Source organism: Hetaerina americana, unplaced genomic scaffold (assembly GCF_022747635.1).
Source record: "Hetaerina americana unplaced genomic scaffold, ioHetAmer1.1.p SCAF_2, whole genome shotgun sequence".
In the NCBI taxonomy this organism is placed as follows: domain Eukaryota; kingdom Metazoa; phylum Arthropoda; class Insecta; order Odonata; family Calopterygidae; genus Hetaerina; species Hetaerina americana.
The window spans coordinates 28,199,682-28,222,561 of record NW_027286763.1 but is presented as its reverse complement, the minus strand read 5'-3'; the positions used below and the strand labels follow the sequence as shown (position 1 = coordinate 28,222,561).

General features: G+C 37.4%; 1 protein-coding gene and 1 long non-coding RNA gene across 3 annotated transcripts in view; both read right to left on the bottom strand.

Moving 5' to 3' along the window:
- Nucleotides 1-429: 429 nt before the first annotated feature.
- LOC139688065 (uncharacterized) lies at nt 430-3,412 on the bottom strand. Its single transcript, XR_011700725.1, has 4 exons — nt 3,261-3,412; nt 2,982-3,123; nt 2,718-2,831; nt 430-568 (listed from the first exon to the last, which is right to left on the bottom strand). It is a non-coding gene; the product is annotated as an uncharacterized lncRNA (long non-coding RNA).
- Nucleotides 3,413-14,520: 11,108 nt separating this feature from the next.
- PCB (Pyruvate carboxylase) overlaps nt 14,521-22,880 on the bottom strand; it is a 93,486-nt gene continuing 85,126 nt past the window's right edge. For both annotated transcript variants that reach the window (XM_071585744.1, XM_071585746.1), the window contains 3 exons: nt 22,358-22,603; nt 19,623-19,766; nt 14,521-17,597 (listed from right to left, as the gene is read on the bottom strand). In XM_071585744.1, coding sequence (XP_071441845.1) covers nt 17,349-17,597; nt 19,623-19,766; nt 22,358-22,603 — 639 coding nt within the window. In that variant the 3' untranslated portion in view covers nt 14,521-17,348. The remainder of the gene's footprint in view (nt 17,598-19,622; nt 19,767-22,357; nt 22,604-22,880) is intronic.

Sequence of the window (22,880 nt, the reverse complement as noted above, 5' to 3'; positions counted from 1 at the left end):
AATGTATACATATATTTCCTCTCCCCATCTCTCGCTTTGAATTTTCTAAATTTTCTGCCTTCAACATGGCCCTAACATTTAAAGTCCCTATTCAAACTGGTTCAGTCTCCTTTTCTGACTTCTTCCCTGCTGCTGCTGGCATTTCCACTTCATGAAGACTACATACAATGACAACAGCAGAAGCCTTCCCTAACCCACTGCCAAGCCCAGCAGGCTGGGTTCCAAATTTGCCAAGACTAATATACATATTTGTGTGCCTTATAAAAGGTGGTACATATAATCTAAGAGGTTTCCTGTCACTGTCCTCACTGATGAAGGCAATTTTATACATCATTTAAATAATAATTTAGCCGAGTCTATTCAATATAGAATCATAGACCAAATCGTGTTACATGATTCATGAGGGCAATGCATACCTGTCATGCTGGAACACCACAGTGCCACGATCAGGATCAGCAACAATTTTGTGGTATGGGAACCTCTTCCTGTAGAGGCGGACAGCAGATGAGTTGACCTTTTGCCCCAGGAGAAGTGGCAGATAGGCATATGCATTCGCTGGGAATCTGACCTGGACAAGGAGCATAAGGTTCTTTCATTGTCTATCCAAATTTGTGTAACACACACCAGCATATAAAACTGTCATCCTGTGGTGGTTTGTTGACAATTCTTTTTACCCTTAGTGATTCTACAACTCTCTAGATAATGTTTATTGAGAACAACCAATGGAAATTTAACATTGAGTGTCTTGGTTACTCTATGACTCAATCAATAATTCAACAAACCATGTGTTGTGCAAGGTTCATTGGCAGTTTAGGAGTAGCCCAATGAAGGCTTACTTAATTCAGGTTCAGCAGGGGCCACAAAGATTAGGGTCAAACAGTTGAAAATCACACCTGAAACCCCACAAAATTTGTAAGTATGACAAGAAGAAATGTAAGAATTTGTATGTATGACAAGCAAGAATGACAAGTAGGATGATTTATGCCACAGTATGGATACATTTTCATTTATTTTGAATGACTATACACAATCCTTGACCTGAGTAATCAATATTTACTTAAGTTCTCAGATATTGCTTTTGGCGTTAATCAATAATTTCTTCTTTAATTGAAGTTATAGATTAAAAAGAAGTTTCAAGTCTGGACAGCTGTTCCATGAGCCAAGAGCCAAATTTAGACTTTTTTAAATTCCTAATCAACTTTTGATTCAACTGAATAGGAGAATGAAATTTTGATTTTCTGTTCCAGAGTGACTGGAGCAAGTTTCAATTCTGGAGGATATCTGTTTGTATGTCCTAAATATATAAGTCCTCACCCTTGGGGGCCACCTTTAATAGAGTTGTTCATTTAGGGCATTGATTTTTCACAACCTTATGGCTATCTGTCAGACAAAATACTGAATGGCAATCTATATAGGGGTTAAAAGGCCATGAGTGCCTGCATAGTATCTTTATAGAGTTAATATCATTAATGAAAACCAGGGGACCTTTTTCTGTTTATTTGTAACTTTCTCTATTGCCAAACATGTTTTTCAGCAATATCAATGATCCTTGGCAACAAGTAAACATGTCCACAGATGCTCACTGTCCGACCACAAAGGTTAAGTGACTCCAATGGTCCCATTTCCTCAATTTCTCTCAAGTAAATGTTTCATGTCTAACATTTCGCTCCTAAAACAATGGCACCTAAAGTGATATCTATGGCAAAATTGATGGTTCACAGGGTGGGGATGAACACACTACTATGAATTTGTAAACACTGGAAATTTCCTCTTGGGGAATAAATACGTCATTTTTGCAACAGAAAAAATCTAACCCAACCCACGATCTTAACATTCAGAGGGCAGGTACCAAAGTGGCACCAACACACATCAAGAGTCATGGTGAATTAATAAATATAAATAGTTTGTGACAGGCATTGGACAAATTATCATTGAAAAAATGATTAAAACGATGTGTACCAGATGGGCACTACAGCATTTTTTTTCCCTTCCTCCTATATGATGCAGTTTACAATGAAAGCGCTGTTTATTATGTTTGCAACAGCTTACTCATAACTAAAGAAGCAGAAAATTATATTTCTATAAGAGCTGCTTCTCAACTTCTCCTTTTGAATGTAAAGGTACTCAAGATAACTAATTTTTAACTTATGTTTTAAAAAATACAATTTCTATCAATTTTTAACAGAATAAAACAAAAGTGATGATTTGAAGAGATTCAAAATAATTATGAAGCAGTAAACTCTTCAATGTATTACAGAAAAATTAATTAGATCAAATATTGCAAAAGCATTACACGCTTTTTTTAGAAGCGCCTATTTTACATTTAGAGTCACTAGTAATTCAAGTTAAGTTATTTTATTGGCATGTATCAACATATAAGTGCTCCAACAGATAGATTAAACTAACCATATGACACAACTACAGGTTAATTAAGTAACAATATCACTATTATTGTGGCAATAAATAGATACACGCATTTATGTAAAAAAATTCTAAATGTATTAGCAAACTGAGTAAACACTGGGAGAACCTGTTCATATAATAATATTGAGTCATTATTATTAAAGCCCAGCGTACAAGCCAGACAGCTGTTCGACGAATATTCCTTCGCACACCATTCAATCTTAATGCCACAATGAATAACTGACGTAAAAATGAATGATAATGGTCATACCATATCACACCGATTCTTCCATAGGCATCTATATAATACAAACCCCGAGGGCTGCAGCATCTTCTCCGAAGGACCGTTCACCGTCTCTGAACGCTACGGCGACAGGGGTTTTCCGTTTAGATTCCTTGTTCAGTGCTATCTCCATAGGCACACCCGGCTGTTCAGTGAAAAATACAAGATAAGTCTGTTAACTGCCAACACACTCCATAATCCAAGTAGATTATTTGACAAGACAGGGAACAATACAATGTAGGCGGGTTTTAAGAGAGGGGTGAGTTTATCTCTAACTAATGACAAGCAAACTTACTGAAACAATAGCTATCTTCATCCATTCGCTTCCTAGGTCTACGCTCATTACGGCGATTCCTTGGCTCATACTCCAAAGTTGGAAACATAAGAACGTGCATATTACACAGTAATTTCTCCAACTAGTACTCATTTCAAACGCCCTATGAGTAAATATAAATGCGCTGCATAAGTAACCAATAAAATTCAAAAGAAGACAGAAGTACTATCATTTAAAATGCATAACCCATGTTAATTATTATTGCACCAACAAATAAAACTACGTATCTTTATGTTTTACCTCTGAATAGAATTGCTTGTAATCGGATTCCAAAGAAGAAAAACAGAGAATGTCCGCAACGTCAGCCAAATGTACTTTTTATTTAGTCTTTAGTAGACTAATACCCAGTATATTCATTCCCGTAAGCAACACGAAGTCATAAGTCGTGTGCCGTCGTGTGGCCGAACGTTATTGGGTAACGTGGACAAGACGCATTCGCATTCCGTGATTTCTACTAGTGCCATCTGTGAGAACAACACGCCAAACAAAGTGATGAGGTGACTATCGAGTCCGCTCTCGTAAGTACGACCCGTCCCACCAATAGTAAATGTAACAGAAGACGCATATGCTAAGAGTGAATTACCTAATTAATATGTCTAGTATACAGATGTGCTAATAGAGATGAATCAGAAAACCAATTACAGCTATGCCTAATGATTACAACCATGTAAAATACTCCTGCACGTGTCACAATTATGTGCACTCGTGTTTATGCTTCATTTTCTCAGAATGCAGCTTATCCGATTTTTATATTAACCTCAACAGAATAAAACTTTCTTATTCTATATTGTGCATTATTGCCGAAGCATGTATACTGTTATGAAAAATGACTTTGTAACATTTAAAAGAAATTAATCTTCGGACAACGAAACAACAATTAACTTTTTCCAGCGTTTATTTCACTTACATATAACGTCGAAATATGAATGTTAAATATAGACCACAGTTTTTTAACACGCTTGGAAAATTTCTACTCCCAAATGAGTTCGTTCAATTCATTAGTCTATGATAATTGCTCAAGTTTCATGTGCTATGACAAGGCGAACTTTGTCGGGTTCACATTAAGATTTTTACTGTGGATAGGTTAAAAGTAAGAATAGGACTATTGAGTACAACATTTTATGCTGAATCTTAGACTGGAAATTCAAAAACGTTTCTAAGCAAACAACTGGTTACCCGCGGATTACGCCGTACTGGGAATACGACCGGCTGGAACCCAGTGGACAAATGGCACGCTGAGTGTTTCACACTTTACCATGTTGGACTGAAGCGGCAATTTTGAAAATGTTTCCCGGTGGCCATTCTGTAGCTATGGGTCAATTCTCTATAATGATTTCAGTATCCACCTACAAATTGTAGAGCAAATATTAATATGAGAGAAACATCCTCGAACTGTTTAAAGGAAGCGTTCCAAAGAGTAGTATCAACGGTGGCATTATGATTAATTGCTTTTATTTTCCCTGCTAACGGCTTTTTATGCGTGTTTCGTTTTCATTTTTTATACTTATTCTGTAGGCATACATTCTTTCTATCGTTTTTTAATCACTGAGTCAATCGATTATTTCCAAAGTTGGCAAACTAGACTAGCATTCCCGTAATTGAATTTGAAATTTAGTTTTCTTACATACGCCTAAATTCATTCCATGATGTTTAGCTCGCGTTATATAGCCAGCTTTCAAGTTAATCTCGAATACGTTCGGAGACATTATTTAACAACTGGAGTTCATATTTTAGAGATAAAAACAAATTAAAACTTTTTAGGTTTTAAATACCTCAAATTCAGCTGTTTACTAGTGAAAAACGTGGAAATCGAGTATAAGCGTAAGGATGTGTGATTTTCAAAACTATTTATTAAAATGAATTTGGAGTCAATATTTTTCTAATGCATCCTATTATTCATTAATAATTCATATAATCAAGAGCTGTATTGATTTTGTAGGAATACAGGCATAACGCATTAAATGCAAGAATAAGCCTCATACCAATTTTCCAACGTCCGGTTTAATGTTACTTAGCAGGAGTCTGAAATCACCGCGTTCACAAACCTGAAATATGCTTCTCTACTTGGAAATAAGCTGAATGACTGCACTAATACCAGTTCCCACCAAATATTAAGTCGGAAATGCAAGGAGTTTTTTAACAACCATCCATTACGCAGGATAACGATCGGAAACCATCTCTGTAACCAAAAATCTTGATTATTTATCTTAAACTTTGGTTTCAGAATACAACGACATTTAGTAGTCCAATTAATTCTCCCTCTAATACTCCAACTTCATCAATATCTACAAACGGATTTATCACTAAGCCTAGAAATTCCAACAAAAGAAGATCCTCATATCGCTGCGTCATATTTTTATGCGAGGTCGCAAATGGTCGCGAAAGACTTTCAAATCATCATCACCTGTTCCAGTTTGCTCTTTTAGCTTAAGCAGGGAAAAAAATTGATGAACTCGCGGCATTCTATGTTGCGCTAAAATAAAAGCTTGGAAATAAGCACAGTCACCACAGATTTTGCCTTTATAAGGTTAGTACCATTTCCCTATAATTGCGAATTCATTTCATTGAACTTTGCAAATAGTTCAGACAAAAATGTAACGTCACTCCCTATCTCTTTAAGATTGCTGAGAAAAGCATCTTTTTCCTCAAAAAATTGCACGATAGGGTCGAAAAGATAGTAGAAGCGCCTTACACAATTGCCTTTTGATAGTCAGTGAACTTTCGTGTGTAGAAACAAACGATGGAAATCTTCATCGTTCTCATCACACAACTCTCGAAAGAGTCGATCATTAAGTACATGGGCTTTGGTTTTGTTAACCGCTGTAATTACGATGTTTAAGGATTTGTGACGGCGATCACTCAGTATTTTAGCAACTAGATGTTGTCGGTGAATGGCGCAACGAATAGCAAAAACATTTGGTACATATTTTCTCGAGTATGCAATAAAGCCATGGTGACGACGTCAATGACGGAGCCTCGTCTGTCGCAACAGCACGTATGTTAGAAAGTGGATTTTTTTGCCCCAGAAGAACTGCTATACGATACGAAATATTGACTCTCTTTAGTGTCAGTTTCTAATTGCCTTCCAAACAACAACTCTTGGGATAGATTTTCATCTTTAATAAAGCGCACGTAAGCTAGAAGCACAGATTCATTACCTAGCAAAATTGACTCGTCTAACTATAATGCAAATTCTGTTGTTCTCAGGATGTTGCATAATATATCTTCTACATTTTCAGCCATTTCATCTATTCGTCGTTGAGCTAAAGTGTCGCTTAAGGAAAACATTTTTATAAATTCATATGGTGGCATATGCAGAACAGTACTCAGGACTTCACTTACTGCTGGTAAGATGATTTATTCACCAATTGTATGTGGCTTTCCAGATTTGGCAATTAATGGTGAAATATTGTATGGTGCACGCAAACCACCATTGATATGTTTTGCATGATGCATCTTCCTAAAATGGTCAATTAGTCAAGAAGGTTTCATCGCCTCATTCGAAATCACCATCCCGGCGGTGTTGAATATTTTTCAGAGGTATCTCGATCCCTACTTGAGGTGCTTTGTGGAGGGCACTTTGAGGGAGTACGCCGTCCGTCGGATGGGACGTTAAACTGCGGACCCCTTGGCGCCTTTCGTAAAGAGTAGGCTAATGCCGACGCCGGGTATCTCTCCACCCTTCATCCTTTCCTGTCCATCCCCTATGGCGCAAATGACCTTAGCTGTCGGTCGCCTCCCCTCAAAACTACTACTACTCGAAATCACCCTTTCCCATGGTAAGCACATGCATTGTAGGCATGTGCTTGTTTATTAGTGCCTCTAAATCTGTACTTCAGATAATCCACATTATAACATCTACATTTCTTCTTTGATGAGTCATTTCCTGCCATGCTGTTTCTACAATAAAGGTTCCAACATTAAATTTTGCTATATTAAAATTTAGTACATATAAACTAAATAGAGTACGCGTATGAGTGAATGATAAGACGTCGATTCAATCTTTAAGTGGTTGTTTTTTAAAATAAAATTGCTAAAAACCATATGAAAACATCAAAACGAAGCTTGCGGCCTAATTTCAAACATATAAGTTTATACACACACACACACACACACATATATATATATATATATATATATATATATATATATATATATATATATATATATATATATATATATATATATATGTATATATATATATATATATATATATATATATATATATATACGGTAGTCCAGTAGTATTGAACGGTAGTCCAGTGGGTAGAGCGTTGGACTGATGACCGGAGGGTCCCGGGTTCGATTCCCGGGCAAGGCACTCTGGGCACCTGCAGCTCCACCCAAGCTAGTGATTTCTCGGGTAACAGATCTTCCTGGGAAACCATAACCGGCACAGGGAAAGGAACTGGCCCCCCTACCCTGAATTTTGCTCTTGAACGGGAGTAGTGTCACTTCGGGTAAACTGAAAATATTAATACAGTCTATTTATTTTATATAAAAATTGTACATTTCATACATAAATGCAAAACATTTATCACGCGAGCGCGAATTCGAAAATAGTGCGAAGGGAGTTTGTGTCGGAGGTCGCACATACACCTTTGCCGTATTTCATTGAGAAGCCAAACACTCGGATGCAAAGTAAGCTCCGTTTCGAAATCGAATTCGATTTATAATAGAGCTCTAGTTAGTTGAGGATGAAATTATATTTCTTTGGCTCCTATTCAGTCGTTATGATCATATTAGTCCATGCAATTCCCTAAATTGTATTCATAAGAAAGGCAGCTCAAGGGACTGTTGCGATGAAATTGGCTTTGATTCAATCTTGGATACTTGTGCGTGCGTTGGTTCAACTAAAGTTGAATCCATAGCAAGACCACCTTTTCATTTTATGATATATTTTTAATAGGAAATTTTTGAAGAAGGTTGTTTACTACTAAAGTTACTCGTGAAGGCGGAATATTTTCAAAGTTAGCTTTTTATGCAAAGAATTATGGTGATTATTACCCTCTGCTTGAAAAAAGCTATGCTTTAATAAAATGTACTATGTCAGCAAAACCGTGACTTAGATCAGTGAATTGGGAATTTATTTAATTGGTATCGTGTCGGCAAAGGGAAATTTCAATCGTGTATATATTTGAAGCATGAGAGAAAAGATCCTCTTTTTGAACTATCTACTACCTACTGGCCGGGTCCGCGATTCCGCCATTCTCAAACTCACTCGCCTCCCACTCCCCACCCTCCCCTACTTATATAAATTCCATATCTGCCTGGTCACGTGGCACATGAAGAAATGATAGCATACCGGAACGTGTCTTGCCAAATCCCCATAAATGTACGGAAAACTGCGAAGTTATTTTTCAACGTGGATTTCAAGAACTTCTATTAAGTCACACCTGACCCTTTTAAATTTCGCATCCCTAACTGTTATTAATATCTGAATCTTCTAATCAATATATTTTTAATACGCGAAATAAAAAAATCCTGTTTTCCCTTTGAATTTTTATCTTTACGGTTTTGTTCTAGATACATGTTTTGGAAAAGATTTCCCATCCTCTTGTATTTTTTAACTCGAAACAATATTTTTGTAACAGTGTTATTTAATATATTTACTTTTATTTGTATATATTTATTCCGTAATTTAAATTAAATGTAGTTTATAATTTTTCTGTGAGCTCTCATGATATGTATTACCCTTGTACTGCTATTAGGTATCCGCACACGAGTCCTATCTCAGTAGGTTTCGCAGGTATTTTACACCTCCCCTTCTTGTGTGGGTGTTTTCCTGCGGTGGATTCTTTCGTTGAGGATATAAATTCCCAATCCTTACGCTTTCTCCACAAATTTATTATATTACACACTCGACACAATTTTTCCCAAATGTAGCACTTATTTGACTTATTGTTACTTTAAAAAATATATTTTCTTTCTTATTTTTCTATTACCACAGCAAAAATTTCTAAACTCTTTGTTGTAAAGATCGTTGTAGTATTTATGCATTTAAATAATGAGGGTTTAGGCGGAAGAACGGACTAACTAGACTCAATTCGCCACGATAAAGATATATTACTATTATTATACCTTCACTCCGCAATCCCTCCCTGACACACCTCCAAACAGAAACTTCATCCTCACCTCCCCTTCCTCTATAACCATCCCTTCTCTTCCTACCTAAGAGTAACACATATAAAGATGGATATCTGTAAGAGTTCGTACCTGATGATGACGTCGAAAATCGAAACATGAGCCATGTCTAAATAAAACACAGCGGAATTATAAAGCTATAGTTTTTTTTCATTTTAAAAAGTCACTCCGTGATTACATTACAAATTTATTGAAACAAGAACAGAAACACAAAGTTGAATGTCATCTTCAGGTGCAGTAGTCATAGTTTTATACCCGAATATGACGTTGTACGTGTAAACTCGGCTCCTGTTTCAATAAATCATTAATGAAATGAACGAATTAATATTTTTCTTTTTAAAAAGAGATTGCGGAGGTTTGATTAAAAGGCGAAAGCTCAAATAGAAAACCTTACTGACACAGACTTGGCCTCCATCTTATTTCGCCACGCTCGAAATGGAATTAATAACGTTCTAAACGACCTCATTCAGGAATTTTCCACATACTTTAAGGTGAACATTAGCATTTGCTCTTCGCCGAGTGGATGTATATGCCCATCGACTTACGGAAAACCTTCTATCTCTCTCTCTCCTCTATAGGATAAATCGCGGCTTTCTTCATTTCCACTCCACCGACTTCACAGAAACCTTGATGATACGCATCACTGCTTGGGGTCAGAGCCCAAACCATCATCATACACGGCAACAACTTCACTTCTTCCGAGTAACAACAATTTCCACCCCATCTCACTTCGTTAGTGCGTAGAGTGCGGTAGCAGCGCGAGGCGAGAGTGTCCCGCTCACGGGGCGACTTCCCCCTCCCGCGCCCCCAACGCACGCAGGCCAGCGCCGCAATGCGCGCCCGCAGAGGGGGGAAGGGGCGCCCCCGGCAGGTCCCGACGGCGGAGCGCCCTTCGCCGCCGAGGAGCACAACACGGTGGGTCCTTACGCCGCACCGTGCTCCTGCGCACGTGCACCACGTTTCGATCGCCCTCTTCTTGCTGTCCCTCCGCGCCGCTTTTTGCGGCAGACCCCACTCCACCCCACGGATGAGGAGGAGGGAGACGTGGGTGGCGGTGGGGAGAAAAATGTGGCTCTCCCCGTCCACCGCGAGGATGCATCGTCAAGGAAAGTCTGCTTTAAGGTTACCGAATGAAAACTACCCTCCAATACTTATTTCTTCCATAGCACCCTGGACTCGCATGTGTCTTTCGACTATACCGTGCGCATGAACACATTCACGCTTTTCTGCTCCGGAGACTTCAAATATTCATCGCCTTGAGAGTGTCTTCTGCCATGCCGCGCCCCGCTTCTTCTTCCTCGGTCTTCCTTTGGATACTTTTGTGTTCAATGGTGACTCGATTCTGATTTGTTCTCTCAACACGTGGACAAACCAGGGAAGCAAACTTTTTTCAAACTCGCCCATGTGTTGTCATTCTCGTCTCCGAAACGTGAGGGTGTCATGGGCTTGGATGCATGTATATAGTTAATTTGTTTACGTAAGTACTTAGTTTATAATAAATGAAATTCTCCACCGCGTTTCATTAAAAGTCCTTTAATTTAAATTTCAGAGAAATTTCACTTATTTTGCGTCCCGCTAGCGCGGCGTCACGTTATGTCTTTTTCACGAAACATGTAGCGAGGAAAACTGTGTGAATGAAGGGTTTTGCAAAATAATTACTTCCTTAATCACGTTGAGTCACCGACTGGGTGGAGTCACACCTCCTGCAACCTCTCCCTCCCTCACTCATTCCCCGTTCCTCCCCGTGGGGTCTCTTGTCGACTAGGTGGGACGTAAGCGGCCCCGATTAGATACGATGAAACTTTACCCCGAGGTGTTATGCAGCGCGCACATAATGAGAAACAGTGAAGGTTGCGTATCCACCAGGATAACTGTTGTAGTGCGCCTAACTTTTTTAAACTATCATCATATTATTACATAATACTCTTACCTTTGAAAATGACACATTAAAAAAATAGTTTCAATTAATTTGGCTAGAAATAATTAATTTTGAATTAGAAATAATGAATTTATTTTCGTGATGGTTAGAACTGACGCAATCATTGAAAGATGTAGCAGATGTATAACAATATTTTTCCTTTATAACCTGCTTGATCCAAAAGTTATTCCTTATGATTCCATTGCACGTCCTTCCAATGAGTAGTTCACTTCTTAGAAGTACACAAATATATTATAGAGAAATTGAAACTGAGCAGATGGTTAGGCAAATTTTTAACTTTCCCAGAACTAAATTTAATTTCATGAAAACTACAGACTACAAAGATTATTGTTGAATTGATCCCTTTCAAAACATACTGCCCATGAATAGAGTTATTCAAATCAAGGGGGACCTCTGATTCTATAGCATTACAATGATGTGGAATCCAAATTCATTTAAGTCACGACCACTATGAATATATTGATATGGAAAAATTGCAAATCCACTACACATTGATTTCCCTGTAGTAACATTTTACTTGCATGAAATTTAGTGGAATTCAAAAGTATTGGTCACTTTTTCGCCTAAAATTTGTCAACATGGCCACATCTCTAACCTCTCTGAACAAAACATTGCCTAATATCGCAATTCAATTCATCACTCTTGAATTTTATAATGCAAAAAATAAAAATTGTTAGCATTAAGGCTAATTTTTACTTTCCATGATTGACACTTTGCATCTATAATGCATCTTTGTCCCGCTTCCAACCAGAGTACATATAAATTCAATAAATGCTTTGCTTTGGGGCTAAGTTAGTAAGGTTGTTAATGCACTTGCCTGCTTCTCTGAAGATTTTGGATTCAAGATGTGCCTTGGGCATGAGTGCTGTCCCTACTTGGGTGGTTCAGCTCTTCGGACACTGGATGGCAAGCCTGGAGTGACTGATTAGGATTCCAGTGGTAGTTGGGGCACCAGTTATGTCTGGAGAGCAGAAGAAGTCCTTTTAGAATACAATTATATCAGAATGGAAAGGTTTAATGATATTTTTGCCTTTGAGTGGTAAGGTGAGAGAAAGATAAAAACTCTAAATAAACAATTCATAATAATATTAAATGTGCTAATTTTGCAAAAAAAGATGCTTACTTAATAAACATTTCATTAAATTTATAAAAACTTATAAATGTCCGCATTGTTAACTTTTGGAAACATTGATTTTTAAACTACCACGTGCCTTGAAAGTCTTGCAAAATTTGAAAGCTGTTGGAGAACACAGGTGGCCGATGGTATTTTTCAGCATTTCTCTTTAAAATAGGTGGGCACACAGCAAACATTTTAATAGTATAAAAGAGGAGGTGTTGTCAGATTTAATATGTCATCGCCCATGCCCATTGGTTACACACTATATGATATCTGTAAATTCAATAGATACATAGCCGTGGTTGATATATATTGTGTATGTGATGGATGGACTATATGAGCAGTCATTGAAATTCTGAGAGACCATGGCCCACCTATTATTCAGCGACTTCTTTGTCCACTTGATCATATAAGTCTGTTTAACTGCCTTTGACTTATGACTCTCACAAAATTCATCCTGGCATACATACTCACACACAGGGCGAGTGCTATAATGGCATATTTTGCATTGCCAAAATTTTTAAATGCCAATGAAAATGCCATATTTTTACATTTTAAAACACCAATGAGGCCTAATTAATTCCAGTCAAATTCATTTTAAATTGAGACATCTTTGGTAATGGAATCATCCAATTGTTTTAAGACTTGTAAGTACTAACTTTATGAATTGATATCAGACATTCAAATGTCATTTGTTGATATCCTGACAGCCAATTCCTGGTTTTCCAAGGGGGAACAACAAGCTCTTTGCAGCAATCAAAGAGGTTAACCAAATTGTTCATGTTTCCAAAAGCAGCGTATATTTTTACAATTAAACAGGGGAATTGTTTTGGCCAATAAAAATTTGACTCAAATCATTTAAGAAAATAATGATGACCGTGGCATACTATGCATTCACTCAACTTCAAAGTGGTGATTTGAAGATAAAATGAATCCCACAGTGGGCAACAACTCGCATGATCAACTAATGACTCAAATACACAGCAGCCACACCAAAAACAAACAGGCATCTTTCCATTGCTCTATACAGAAAAATGAATCCCACGGCAGGGAAAACCATTCCATCTTCCATCAAACTTACATTAAGTGGTTCCTCATCGACAGGGGTCCATTTGGCAACTCCTCTCCTCCTCCCAATGGGAATATCCCCGCCCAGATTCAGCACACACTCATTTCTTTCATATGCTTAACCTGGGCTCTAACCTAAATGACGGGACTCTTCAAAGAACACAATTTGGAGCATAAATGAAAGGATACAAATATGCTGCAAGCTAGAGTTGTATTTTTCTGAGAGAGCCCATAGATTCTTTGAGCATACAGAGTTCATATGCACCACCTAGAGCTTTCATGTCAATAATTAAACAGCATCACCACAAATTAATGAAAGTGAGTACTTCTCATCAGCTGACCTCTTCCTGTGATTTTAATTCATTTTATATGCTTTTAAGGCAAACTGGCCACTAGGTTCAGTAAACTCAATTATCAACGAGTAGCTTAACCATGCTATTAACTTCCTGGCACCTCCACATTTTAATAAAGTTAGAACTGCAAAGATAATTGACTGCCATGAAACTTTGATATACAATTTTAAAAATACAAGTTTGAAACACAAGGGCATACTTGAAAGTTTTTTATTTCACAAAATAAAAGGTCAATTATATTAAATGTTGAAATTTTAAACATTTGGTATTATTTGTATTTTCCCATTATCATTTTCCTCCTATTTATTAGCCCTGGGAATTCCATTTTCTACCATGAGGTGAGTAAATAGCTTTACTACTCAACAAATTAGTCTATCTACACTGCATTATTTTAATCAGTATCAAATGACTATTTATCCATATCAGTGATAGTTTTTAAAATTTGCCCACCAGTCATTACTTTATTCCTGGCTATGTTATTGGTTTAGCTTTCTGAGGAAAATGTGTTCTGCTATTCACTTGATGATAATTCTGTTTTGGAAAACTATTATTTCCACCCTCATAAAAATTGCTGAAAAATGGAGAAAATTGTGATTTCCACTGCTAAAAAATACAAATTGCAAATACATGAAAAGGGAGTCTCTGTATATATCCATTTATATCAGGACATTTTCCAAACATTTGTGTTTCTCGATTATCTGAGCATCATCATGTATCCATTAGGATGAATATTCAAGAGTTTACTAAATGTACACTTTTGATCATCACATAAATTGTATGGAAAAAGAAAATTCTTTTCTAACTATAATCCAAGTGCTGCCATTTAAACTTTTAAGTGGATTGGCTCAAAAGAGAGGGTAAATCATTGAAAAACATGCATGTTTGTACCAAAATTTTATTGACGTGTATATGTTAACAATCATTTCTGCATCCCTAGATGTAATAATGAACATTAATTGAAGGTACTAAAAATGGGAATGCTTTTTAGGCAACCATAAGTACAATATTCCCTGAAGAAACCACTTTAAAATTATGATTTCATTCTAAAGAGATTCAATCTATAGCACCATTCATTTTTAGGCAATTCTGAGACAAAAAAAATGAAGAAACAAACAAAAAATTGAGAGGGAAGGATGAATGCACAATAATAAAATCTACAAACACTGATTAACGACAACAGAGTGCTAGACAGCACAATTTGAACATGATTGGGGTGAGAATGAGGAAGGGACCCAAAATAAACAACAAAAAAAACACAATGCCACACGTCCCTCACATTGGACCATGATTGAATTTGTCTAGTTATTAATGGTTTCCTTAAGATTAGTTCAAAAGGAAGGAATAAAGTTTTCACTGGAACTTTTACGTAGGTGCTTGAAGATGATTAAACCATTTACGAAGTTTGCATCAGAAGTACATATTAACTGTCTGTATCGTCTTTAATCCAGCTGCACAATTTTAACTTGAAAAATTTTAAAATCGTTACATTATATTATCTCAATCAATGATTCATACATATTCAATTGGAAAGGAAAACAATATGGCTGATATGCTAATGCACGAGTGGCAGTTGAGTGCAAATAGACACTGCTTGTAAGAAACACAGGTCAGCCAGGTAAGGCCTGCTTGACCTGGGGACTCAAGTTTTGGCCTCGAGTCATATTTCCCTGGTTATGAGCATAATTTAAATCCATAGATCATTCTTTAGCCACACAAAAAAAAAGCACTCATAAGCCAAACATTGTTTTACTCATTGCCATCAGCAGATCACTAAATATTTAACAAAAGAAAAGGGAACTAACACGATACCACAGATTGTCAAAATCATGATGTCAGTCATTCACCAAAGTAGAATCCTATGAAAAGCTGTGATTGCATATTTGACACATTTGCAAGCATGATCTAGAATAATACAAGTGGCCCTTTGCTTTGCAATTCACTGCAACGCAGATGAACTTATCACAATTATTCATAAGGGAATGAAATGAATGAAAATAAAAATACCATATCAAAGTTTCAACTCTTTCCACTTCCCTTACCTCTCGCTCTTTAACAACATATAAATGCATAGGTGTATTTTATAGATATAAAATAAACATATGCATGCATCATAAAAACATGTATATATTATTTTTTTTAATCTTAACATTAATGGAAGCCACAATTTATCTCATCTTATATTTATCTACAATTCCATTCATTTTATCTATTTTTTTAACATTTTTCACAGTAAAATGGAATTTAAAATTATATACTCATGTATATTCTTATTTAAAATAATTTCTTTGATCTTTTCAGCATGTCCGAACACAATAAATCTCTCTCAATAAAGTCCCACAGCCTACCAAAGGTATTTCATATGATATCCAGCCACACAATGCACATTCTTGTCTTCATTATGCTTTTCCTTTCATAACCTAACTAACTGTGCATGACCAACACACTGATGTTTTCAATTCATCAAAAGTTATCATAAAGGGACCAATCATTATTCTCCCCCACAAGCAATGACAAATTCAGACTAAACCCAGTAGGTGAAAAACCTCTTGGAGACAGGGTTTAGTGCGTGCAATTGTAAGGGTTGCAACTCATTCAATGTGAGCCCAACCCTTCCCATCTAATGCCACAGGTCTACACCCAATGGCACCCACCCCACAAGGGCTGCACCATCCAATCTCTCACACGAAACCATGCTCCAACTAGCCAATGGATGTTCGATGCAGCACCCATCACATTTCCTAACTCTGCATTTGCTGCCAAACAGTTTGGCCCATCAGATTGCATTACTCAGTTTCATCAGCCACTAATTCCTCCCCATCTACAAGCTAACAATTGTGACATAGGGCTGCCCAATGGGGGGCTGAACCAATGGTGGGGTGGAATCCCACTGGACAGAGGAACTACCACCCCACTGCTCATACATCCCCACATTCTGCCTCCACGAGCCCCACCTTCTTGAAGAGACTGGCACTTGGTGCCAAATGCTGTGCCTACCCCATTGTGAATCACACCTCCACAATGTTTGGGGCCACCAGTGGAAAACCTTGGATCAAACTAAATCCATAAAACAGTCAGTTCTCAAGGAATACGTCATGGTGACAAAAGTATACATGAAGATCACAGAAATGAACAGTTCCAAAACAACGTTACTCATTCAAACTTTCCCCGTCTGCGATTCTCTCTTGGTTCTTAAAGAGAGGAGTGCACAGCACTGTCAGGGTGGCTGCCCTGCCCAAACTACAACAAGAGCACTCGGAAACTCCACAGCCCCCACCAACACCATGCACACACATGCACATATACACACACTAGCCAAGACACTATGCTCCTTTTGCACAAGAAAATAGATGCCACACCTGACTGGTGTCTAATGCATGCATGCCTACATTCACATTACCACTCATTAAAGCAATGAAACTGCCATTTCATCAATCCCACAGATATTTCCAGAGCAATTATGTACGGAATGAAGTCACAAATTTGGAGGCTTTTCATTTAAGCAAATGTTCAGTGAGTATTTTGAAAAGCTCATTAAGGTGGTTTCACAGTTTAAGCAGTGATAACAGGCAACGAAAATCAAATCTGTATACATCCTCTAAATCCAAATGCTATCACAATGGTTCTGAATCCTTCCAGCACTGAGTGAGGGGGGAGGGAGAAGAGCAAAGGGAGCAGGGATGGAAGGCTCTACGAGATGGCAGATGGATTTACTCAATTGTCATGAGCAAATCCTCCCCTTCCAATTTCATTCCCTTGGTGATATCCAGACTCTTGACGACACCTGCAACTGGTGACTGCACCACCATCTCCATCTTCATGGCAGAGAGCACCACTAGTGCCGCTCCCTTCTCCACACGATCGCCCACTTCAACACGAATGTCTATCACGGAGCCAGGCATTGGTGCACCCACCTGCCCCTTGATGCTCTTTACAGCCTTTGGGTGGATGTGCAGCTCCTGCAAGCAAAAATAAGCAGCAAGCACATCAATGGTGACCTCCAAAAAATCACCCAGATTGACCCCTTGGATAACCTTTGAGATCTCTTGTGGACCATCTATAAGTTATTATAGAAATTACACTAAACAATATCATAAAACAAATGCCACTTCAGTGAGAGTGGCACTTAATTAGCTTGTGACTAATGCATTACAAAATTGAGGTTTCTGCACAGAGGAACCCATATTATTCAACAATCCATTAACTGATGGACCATTAGTTACAACATGATCCATTTCCTCTTGTCCACTCGCATTCTCTTCAGTCCCACAACAATGCTAGCGACTAATGACACTTAATTAACTTGAATGCTCAATTTACTATAACCTAGTAATCAGTTCGCATAACTTATTCACATACAATTGCACTCATGGAGAAGATAACCAAATGATGATTCTTCTGATGCACTACTCCAGTTTTATCACAACCCATATGAGCAACTGTTTAAGCTGCTTCAACTGATGTTTGAGCAATATTATTAGGGTTTATTTTGTATTAATTAAATAAAGGAGAAGCCAGTGCCTAAAATAGCTTTGAAAACATTCATTGAATGTTTATAATGTAAGAACACTGCAGTGCATGATGGCGTGGGCCGACGCTTGCTGCACCAAATGTTAGGGAAAATGGTAAGTCAGTGACATTAATTTGTTAGCCCTGTGGGAGGAGAGCGGTGGGCCATGAAGAGCTGCTGGGACAGGCCACCTTGCAGTGGACTGTGCACCACCATCCATTAAAGCTGGAAGGACACATTCCTTGCATATTATCTTCTCTAAGGATGGAGGAAATGGACAACGGTGGATGATGATGCTAAGACAAATGCATGCTACAATGAACTTAGCTGGAGCTGAAAACCTTAATCAGTTACGCTTCAATATCTAATTTATATGCTTATGACTTTTGTGTCATGAATAAAATAATTTCAAATAAATGATTTAAAATAATTTCTGCCATACTTTAATGCAATATAGGAAAATGATTTATATAGATTTTTTGGCTGATAATATTATATGCATATAAACTTCTGCTGTTTATTTTTCTGCATTATGATGAGGCAAGTGATTGACTGAATAAAGAAAATAGAAAAGAAATATCAAATAATTGACTAAAAGATAAATTTTGTCTGGGTACACAACAGGGTATCATTGAATAAACAATCTTAATGAAATGTAACTGACAACCATTATGTGGATATTGGCCTTAAAGTCCCAACTTTCCTAAGAAAGTTGGGACTTTAAGGCCAGAGAGTTGCTCTAATGGGCTATTGAGCATTCTAACTTAAAGAGGAGAAAGTTTTTGCAAAATTATTTGAAAATTTTCAAAAGGAACACGCAATCAAGAATGTGAGCAGGTCTGAAAAACATGAAACATTCATTCCAGAAAATTTTCACCACAAGAGTGGCCTGTACTCCTAACTCTAGGACTTTTTGCTGCTAAATTAGTAATTAGTTTTATATTCCTGAAAACACTGGGACAATGTTATAATGCTGTCGAATGAAAACCAAACGGGCAAACACACTAGACCAGTCCACACAACAACAAGGACATAACAACTGTGTGGTCTGTGAGTCGTCACTATGCAGTTCTCCTACCACAGCGATGGCAGTATCGATATGTAACAACAGTAAAGCCATCTTTTGCTTGGACTGAGTAATGGTGGTTACCTGGTTTTTCTTTGACTGACCCCTATAATTTAGGCATTCACATTTGATGCTTTCAACAATTCTTAAAAGTACCATCTCATTTCTTCAATTTCAATTACAGCCCCAGGGCTAATACCCTCGAAGATGAGCAGTATCAGAGACCAAACTACTGTGGTTTAACCTTGCCATTACATTATCTGGGAGCAAACTTTTAATGGCATATATAACAGAACACACTATTATAAACTGTAGAGAGCTTTTAAAACATTATGGAGTAATGCTAAGATTAAATTTCAAATGCAGAGTAAACCAAAAATACTCATAGCTTCTTGCTTATTAACTCACCTTGACTGCCTCCTTGTCCTTGATGAACACAGATCGCAGCTGTCCATTCAGCTCAAAGAACACTTCACGTTCACCATTGGGTGTGAGGTCCTCCGCCATTGCAAGTGTTTTCACACCCAGCGTCTTACCCTTCTCTATTGTAACCTGCAAATATGACCATAAGTCACTCATTGACTCTTCATATGTCAAGATGGAAATGTAGTGAACTATCAAATGGATGCTTCTTTAGAGCACATTCATATCTTCACAGTTCCCAACCCACATTTAACTCTTTTGTGTGTTTGGAAAATACGAAAATTAAAAGTTATTTCTCAATACATATGATAACCGAAAGAAAAATCAATGAAAAACATACTTCCAGAAAGATGCTTTTTTGTATAAAAATATAAATATCACTCTGTAAAAAACAGTTGCACAATGGAATTGAAAAGAAACAATCACGAACACAATAATTTCCCGTTTTATTTTTTGAAACCAAATCTCAAGATGAATTTAAAGTGATACTTGTTTTTTGAAAATTTGGGTGGATGAGTGATCAAAATAGTGTAAGTACAAGTATATGTTATTAGAAGTGAGAAAAGTGTCAGAATATCAACCAAGGAGAAACATATCACTATAAAGCAAATTTTAATTGATGCAAAGCATACAAAGAAGTAGATTAATATTCTTTTATGAAATATCAAGAGATAGCAGCAGTAGAGTCGAGGCTCTTCAAGGCATTACAACATTTTAATGTTTCAGTTTTTGTTATCCTTCATTCCAAATACAAATGCAGGAACTAAGGAAAGTTCAATTGCAGCTAACAAGTTCCCATTAACATTGAATGTGCATTGCAATGTGAATTGCATTTAGAGATTCAGATTTTTTGGACACCAGCCAGGGCTAAAATTATTTATTTATTGTTTTGAAAAGTACAAATAGTAAGAACAATTCTTTCTACTTAATAATTATTATTAACTGCCAAGGCATTATTTTTCCGCTTAGCCATGTAATCAGACATGGGACTTCAAAAAAACGATTTGAGAGTATCACAAACATGCCATGGACTCATTTCAATTACTTCAACAGTTACAAGTGAGAATTCCTCTGAAATGTGACTGTAAATTGTTAAATAAATCTGAATAAAAGATCTAACTCAATAATAAATGGGGCATGCTGTAAGTTTCTTTTAAATAATGACTTATCAAGCATAAATAAAATAGGTATTTTGGAAGTATTTATCCCACAAATGCCATATAGTTTCATGATATTGCCAAAATTTAAGGTTATGTCATATACAAGGTCTGTCCCAAAAGTAGCAGTACTCATTTTTTTCCTAGATAGACAGATGAATGGGTGGGTGGCAGTTTCTCTGGCTGAGTTCGAGGGAGAGGAGTCTCAGGAAAGGCAGGTGGCTGGTGGTAGTTTGCTCCCAGCCTTTACGGAGTGCATATCGTTTGTTAGTGAAACCTCTATAACGTGACCTCTTTAAGCTCCATCATGAACCAGTTATTGGAAGATTGCAACACCATCAAATTTTGCAAGAAGCTGGGCAAAACTAGGAAAGAGCCTCATGACATGCTCAAGACAGCTTAAGGTGATTAGGCCATGGGTGGATCGGGTTTTTTTCATGTGAAACAAAATATTTCAGGCGGATAGAGAAGATTGTTGAAGATGCCTAACCTTACGGATGCCATTTGACCTCAAAAAGTGACAACAATCTTGTAAGAGTGAATCGCAAATTAAGTGTTCGGATGGTTTCTGATGAACTTGGCATCCCTAAAATTGATGTGCATCAACTTGTGATGAAAAACATTGAGAAAGGTGTGTGTGAGATTGGTGCCATGAGTGCTCTTCGACAAACAAAAGGAAACCTGTATGTTGATCTGCCAAAAGCTTCTCGACCCAGTCTCAGCCACCCTACACCCCTTACGTTGCCCCACCAGACTTTTCCCTCCTCCCACATCAAATCCATGCTGAAATGATGCCACCATGGCTCAGTGGAAGTGTTACAACAGGCCGTGATGAAGGAGCTTAGCAGCATTTGGGGCACCGCCTTCCATATGGCATATGAGGCGTGGAAAACCCACTGGCAGTGGTGCATGGATGTACAAGGGTGCTACTTCCAAGACTTTTGAGTGAATGTATCAATTCTGGCAATAAATTTTTTCTAATTCCACTCCTTTGGGACAGACCTTGTATTATCATCAATTAGGTGTGGAATGAACATAATTGAGAAAATAACTTTCTAGCAGGAACTAAGTCATGCTACCCACATTTCAGTTGCATTTTGGTGCAAAAGTTAAATCCTGATTTGCATGTTTTACTGGTTAGTATGATCAGAATTCAAAGTCTCTTCAAAATTATCCCATCAACACTCCCTTGTAGACATCACAACAAAACAATCAACATCTGATAGAAAAATATAGAACATATATTTCGGATGTATAGAATGGTTACAGTTATCAAACTGCAGTCAAGTTCAACGGCAGATTGCATGCTTTAAATTTATTCCTGGCAATATAACATGCAATTATGTAAAGGAATTTTATTGATAAATGTGATTTTATTCTGAATCCCTGTATCAAACTGCATGAAGCCTGTAATACTTGCAGTAAGCTTGTTTGCATGTGCATATTTATAATGTAGCGTGCTCTCCTGCTTTTTGACTTGTCATTAAAATACTATCTTCATTATTCTAATGCCACCAGCAATGCTTCTAATAAGAAAGATCTACAGCCATTTATGCCACATACCTCAAATTCCTCACCAACTTTAGGCCCAGTAAGGAATATTCTGGTGTCAAGTTTATCCACAGGTCCAAACTTGTGCCTAAAATCAAAATATTCATCGCAAACTTCAGGATAGAGGGCTGCACTCATCACATCCTTATCTGAAACTCGGCCGAATTTCTCTGTCAGCTCTTCCTTTAGTTTCCCAAGATCCAACATTGGCAAAGAAGCTCCAGGCCTGCCTTCAACTCTTGGGAGGGCTTTAAGAACCTTTTGGAGGGCAGAAAAGTGGTCAAGTTAAAAGCAACTTCAAAAATACTTGATATCAAAAATATCTTAATAAAGGATATATAAACTGATTCCTTTGCCTATACATAACGTAAAAACGTTCTTATAACCAGTCCAGAATACATAAGATATATCCATACACAGCACAGTTACCCTGTTCTTATGAGGTATATTTTACATGAAGCAACAACCTACTTCTTAAATATTTGAGTCCCTTATAACTAAGGACTTCAAGCACATGGTTTTTAGTACCACCATT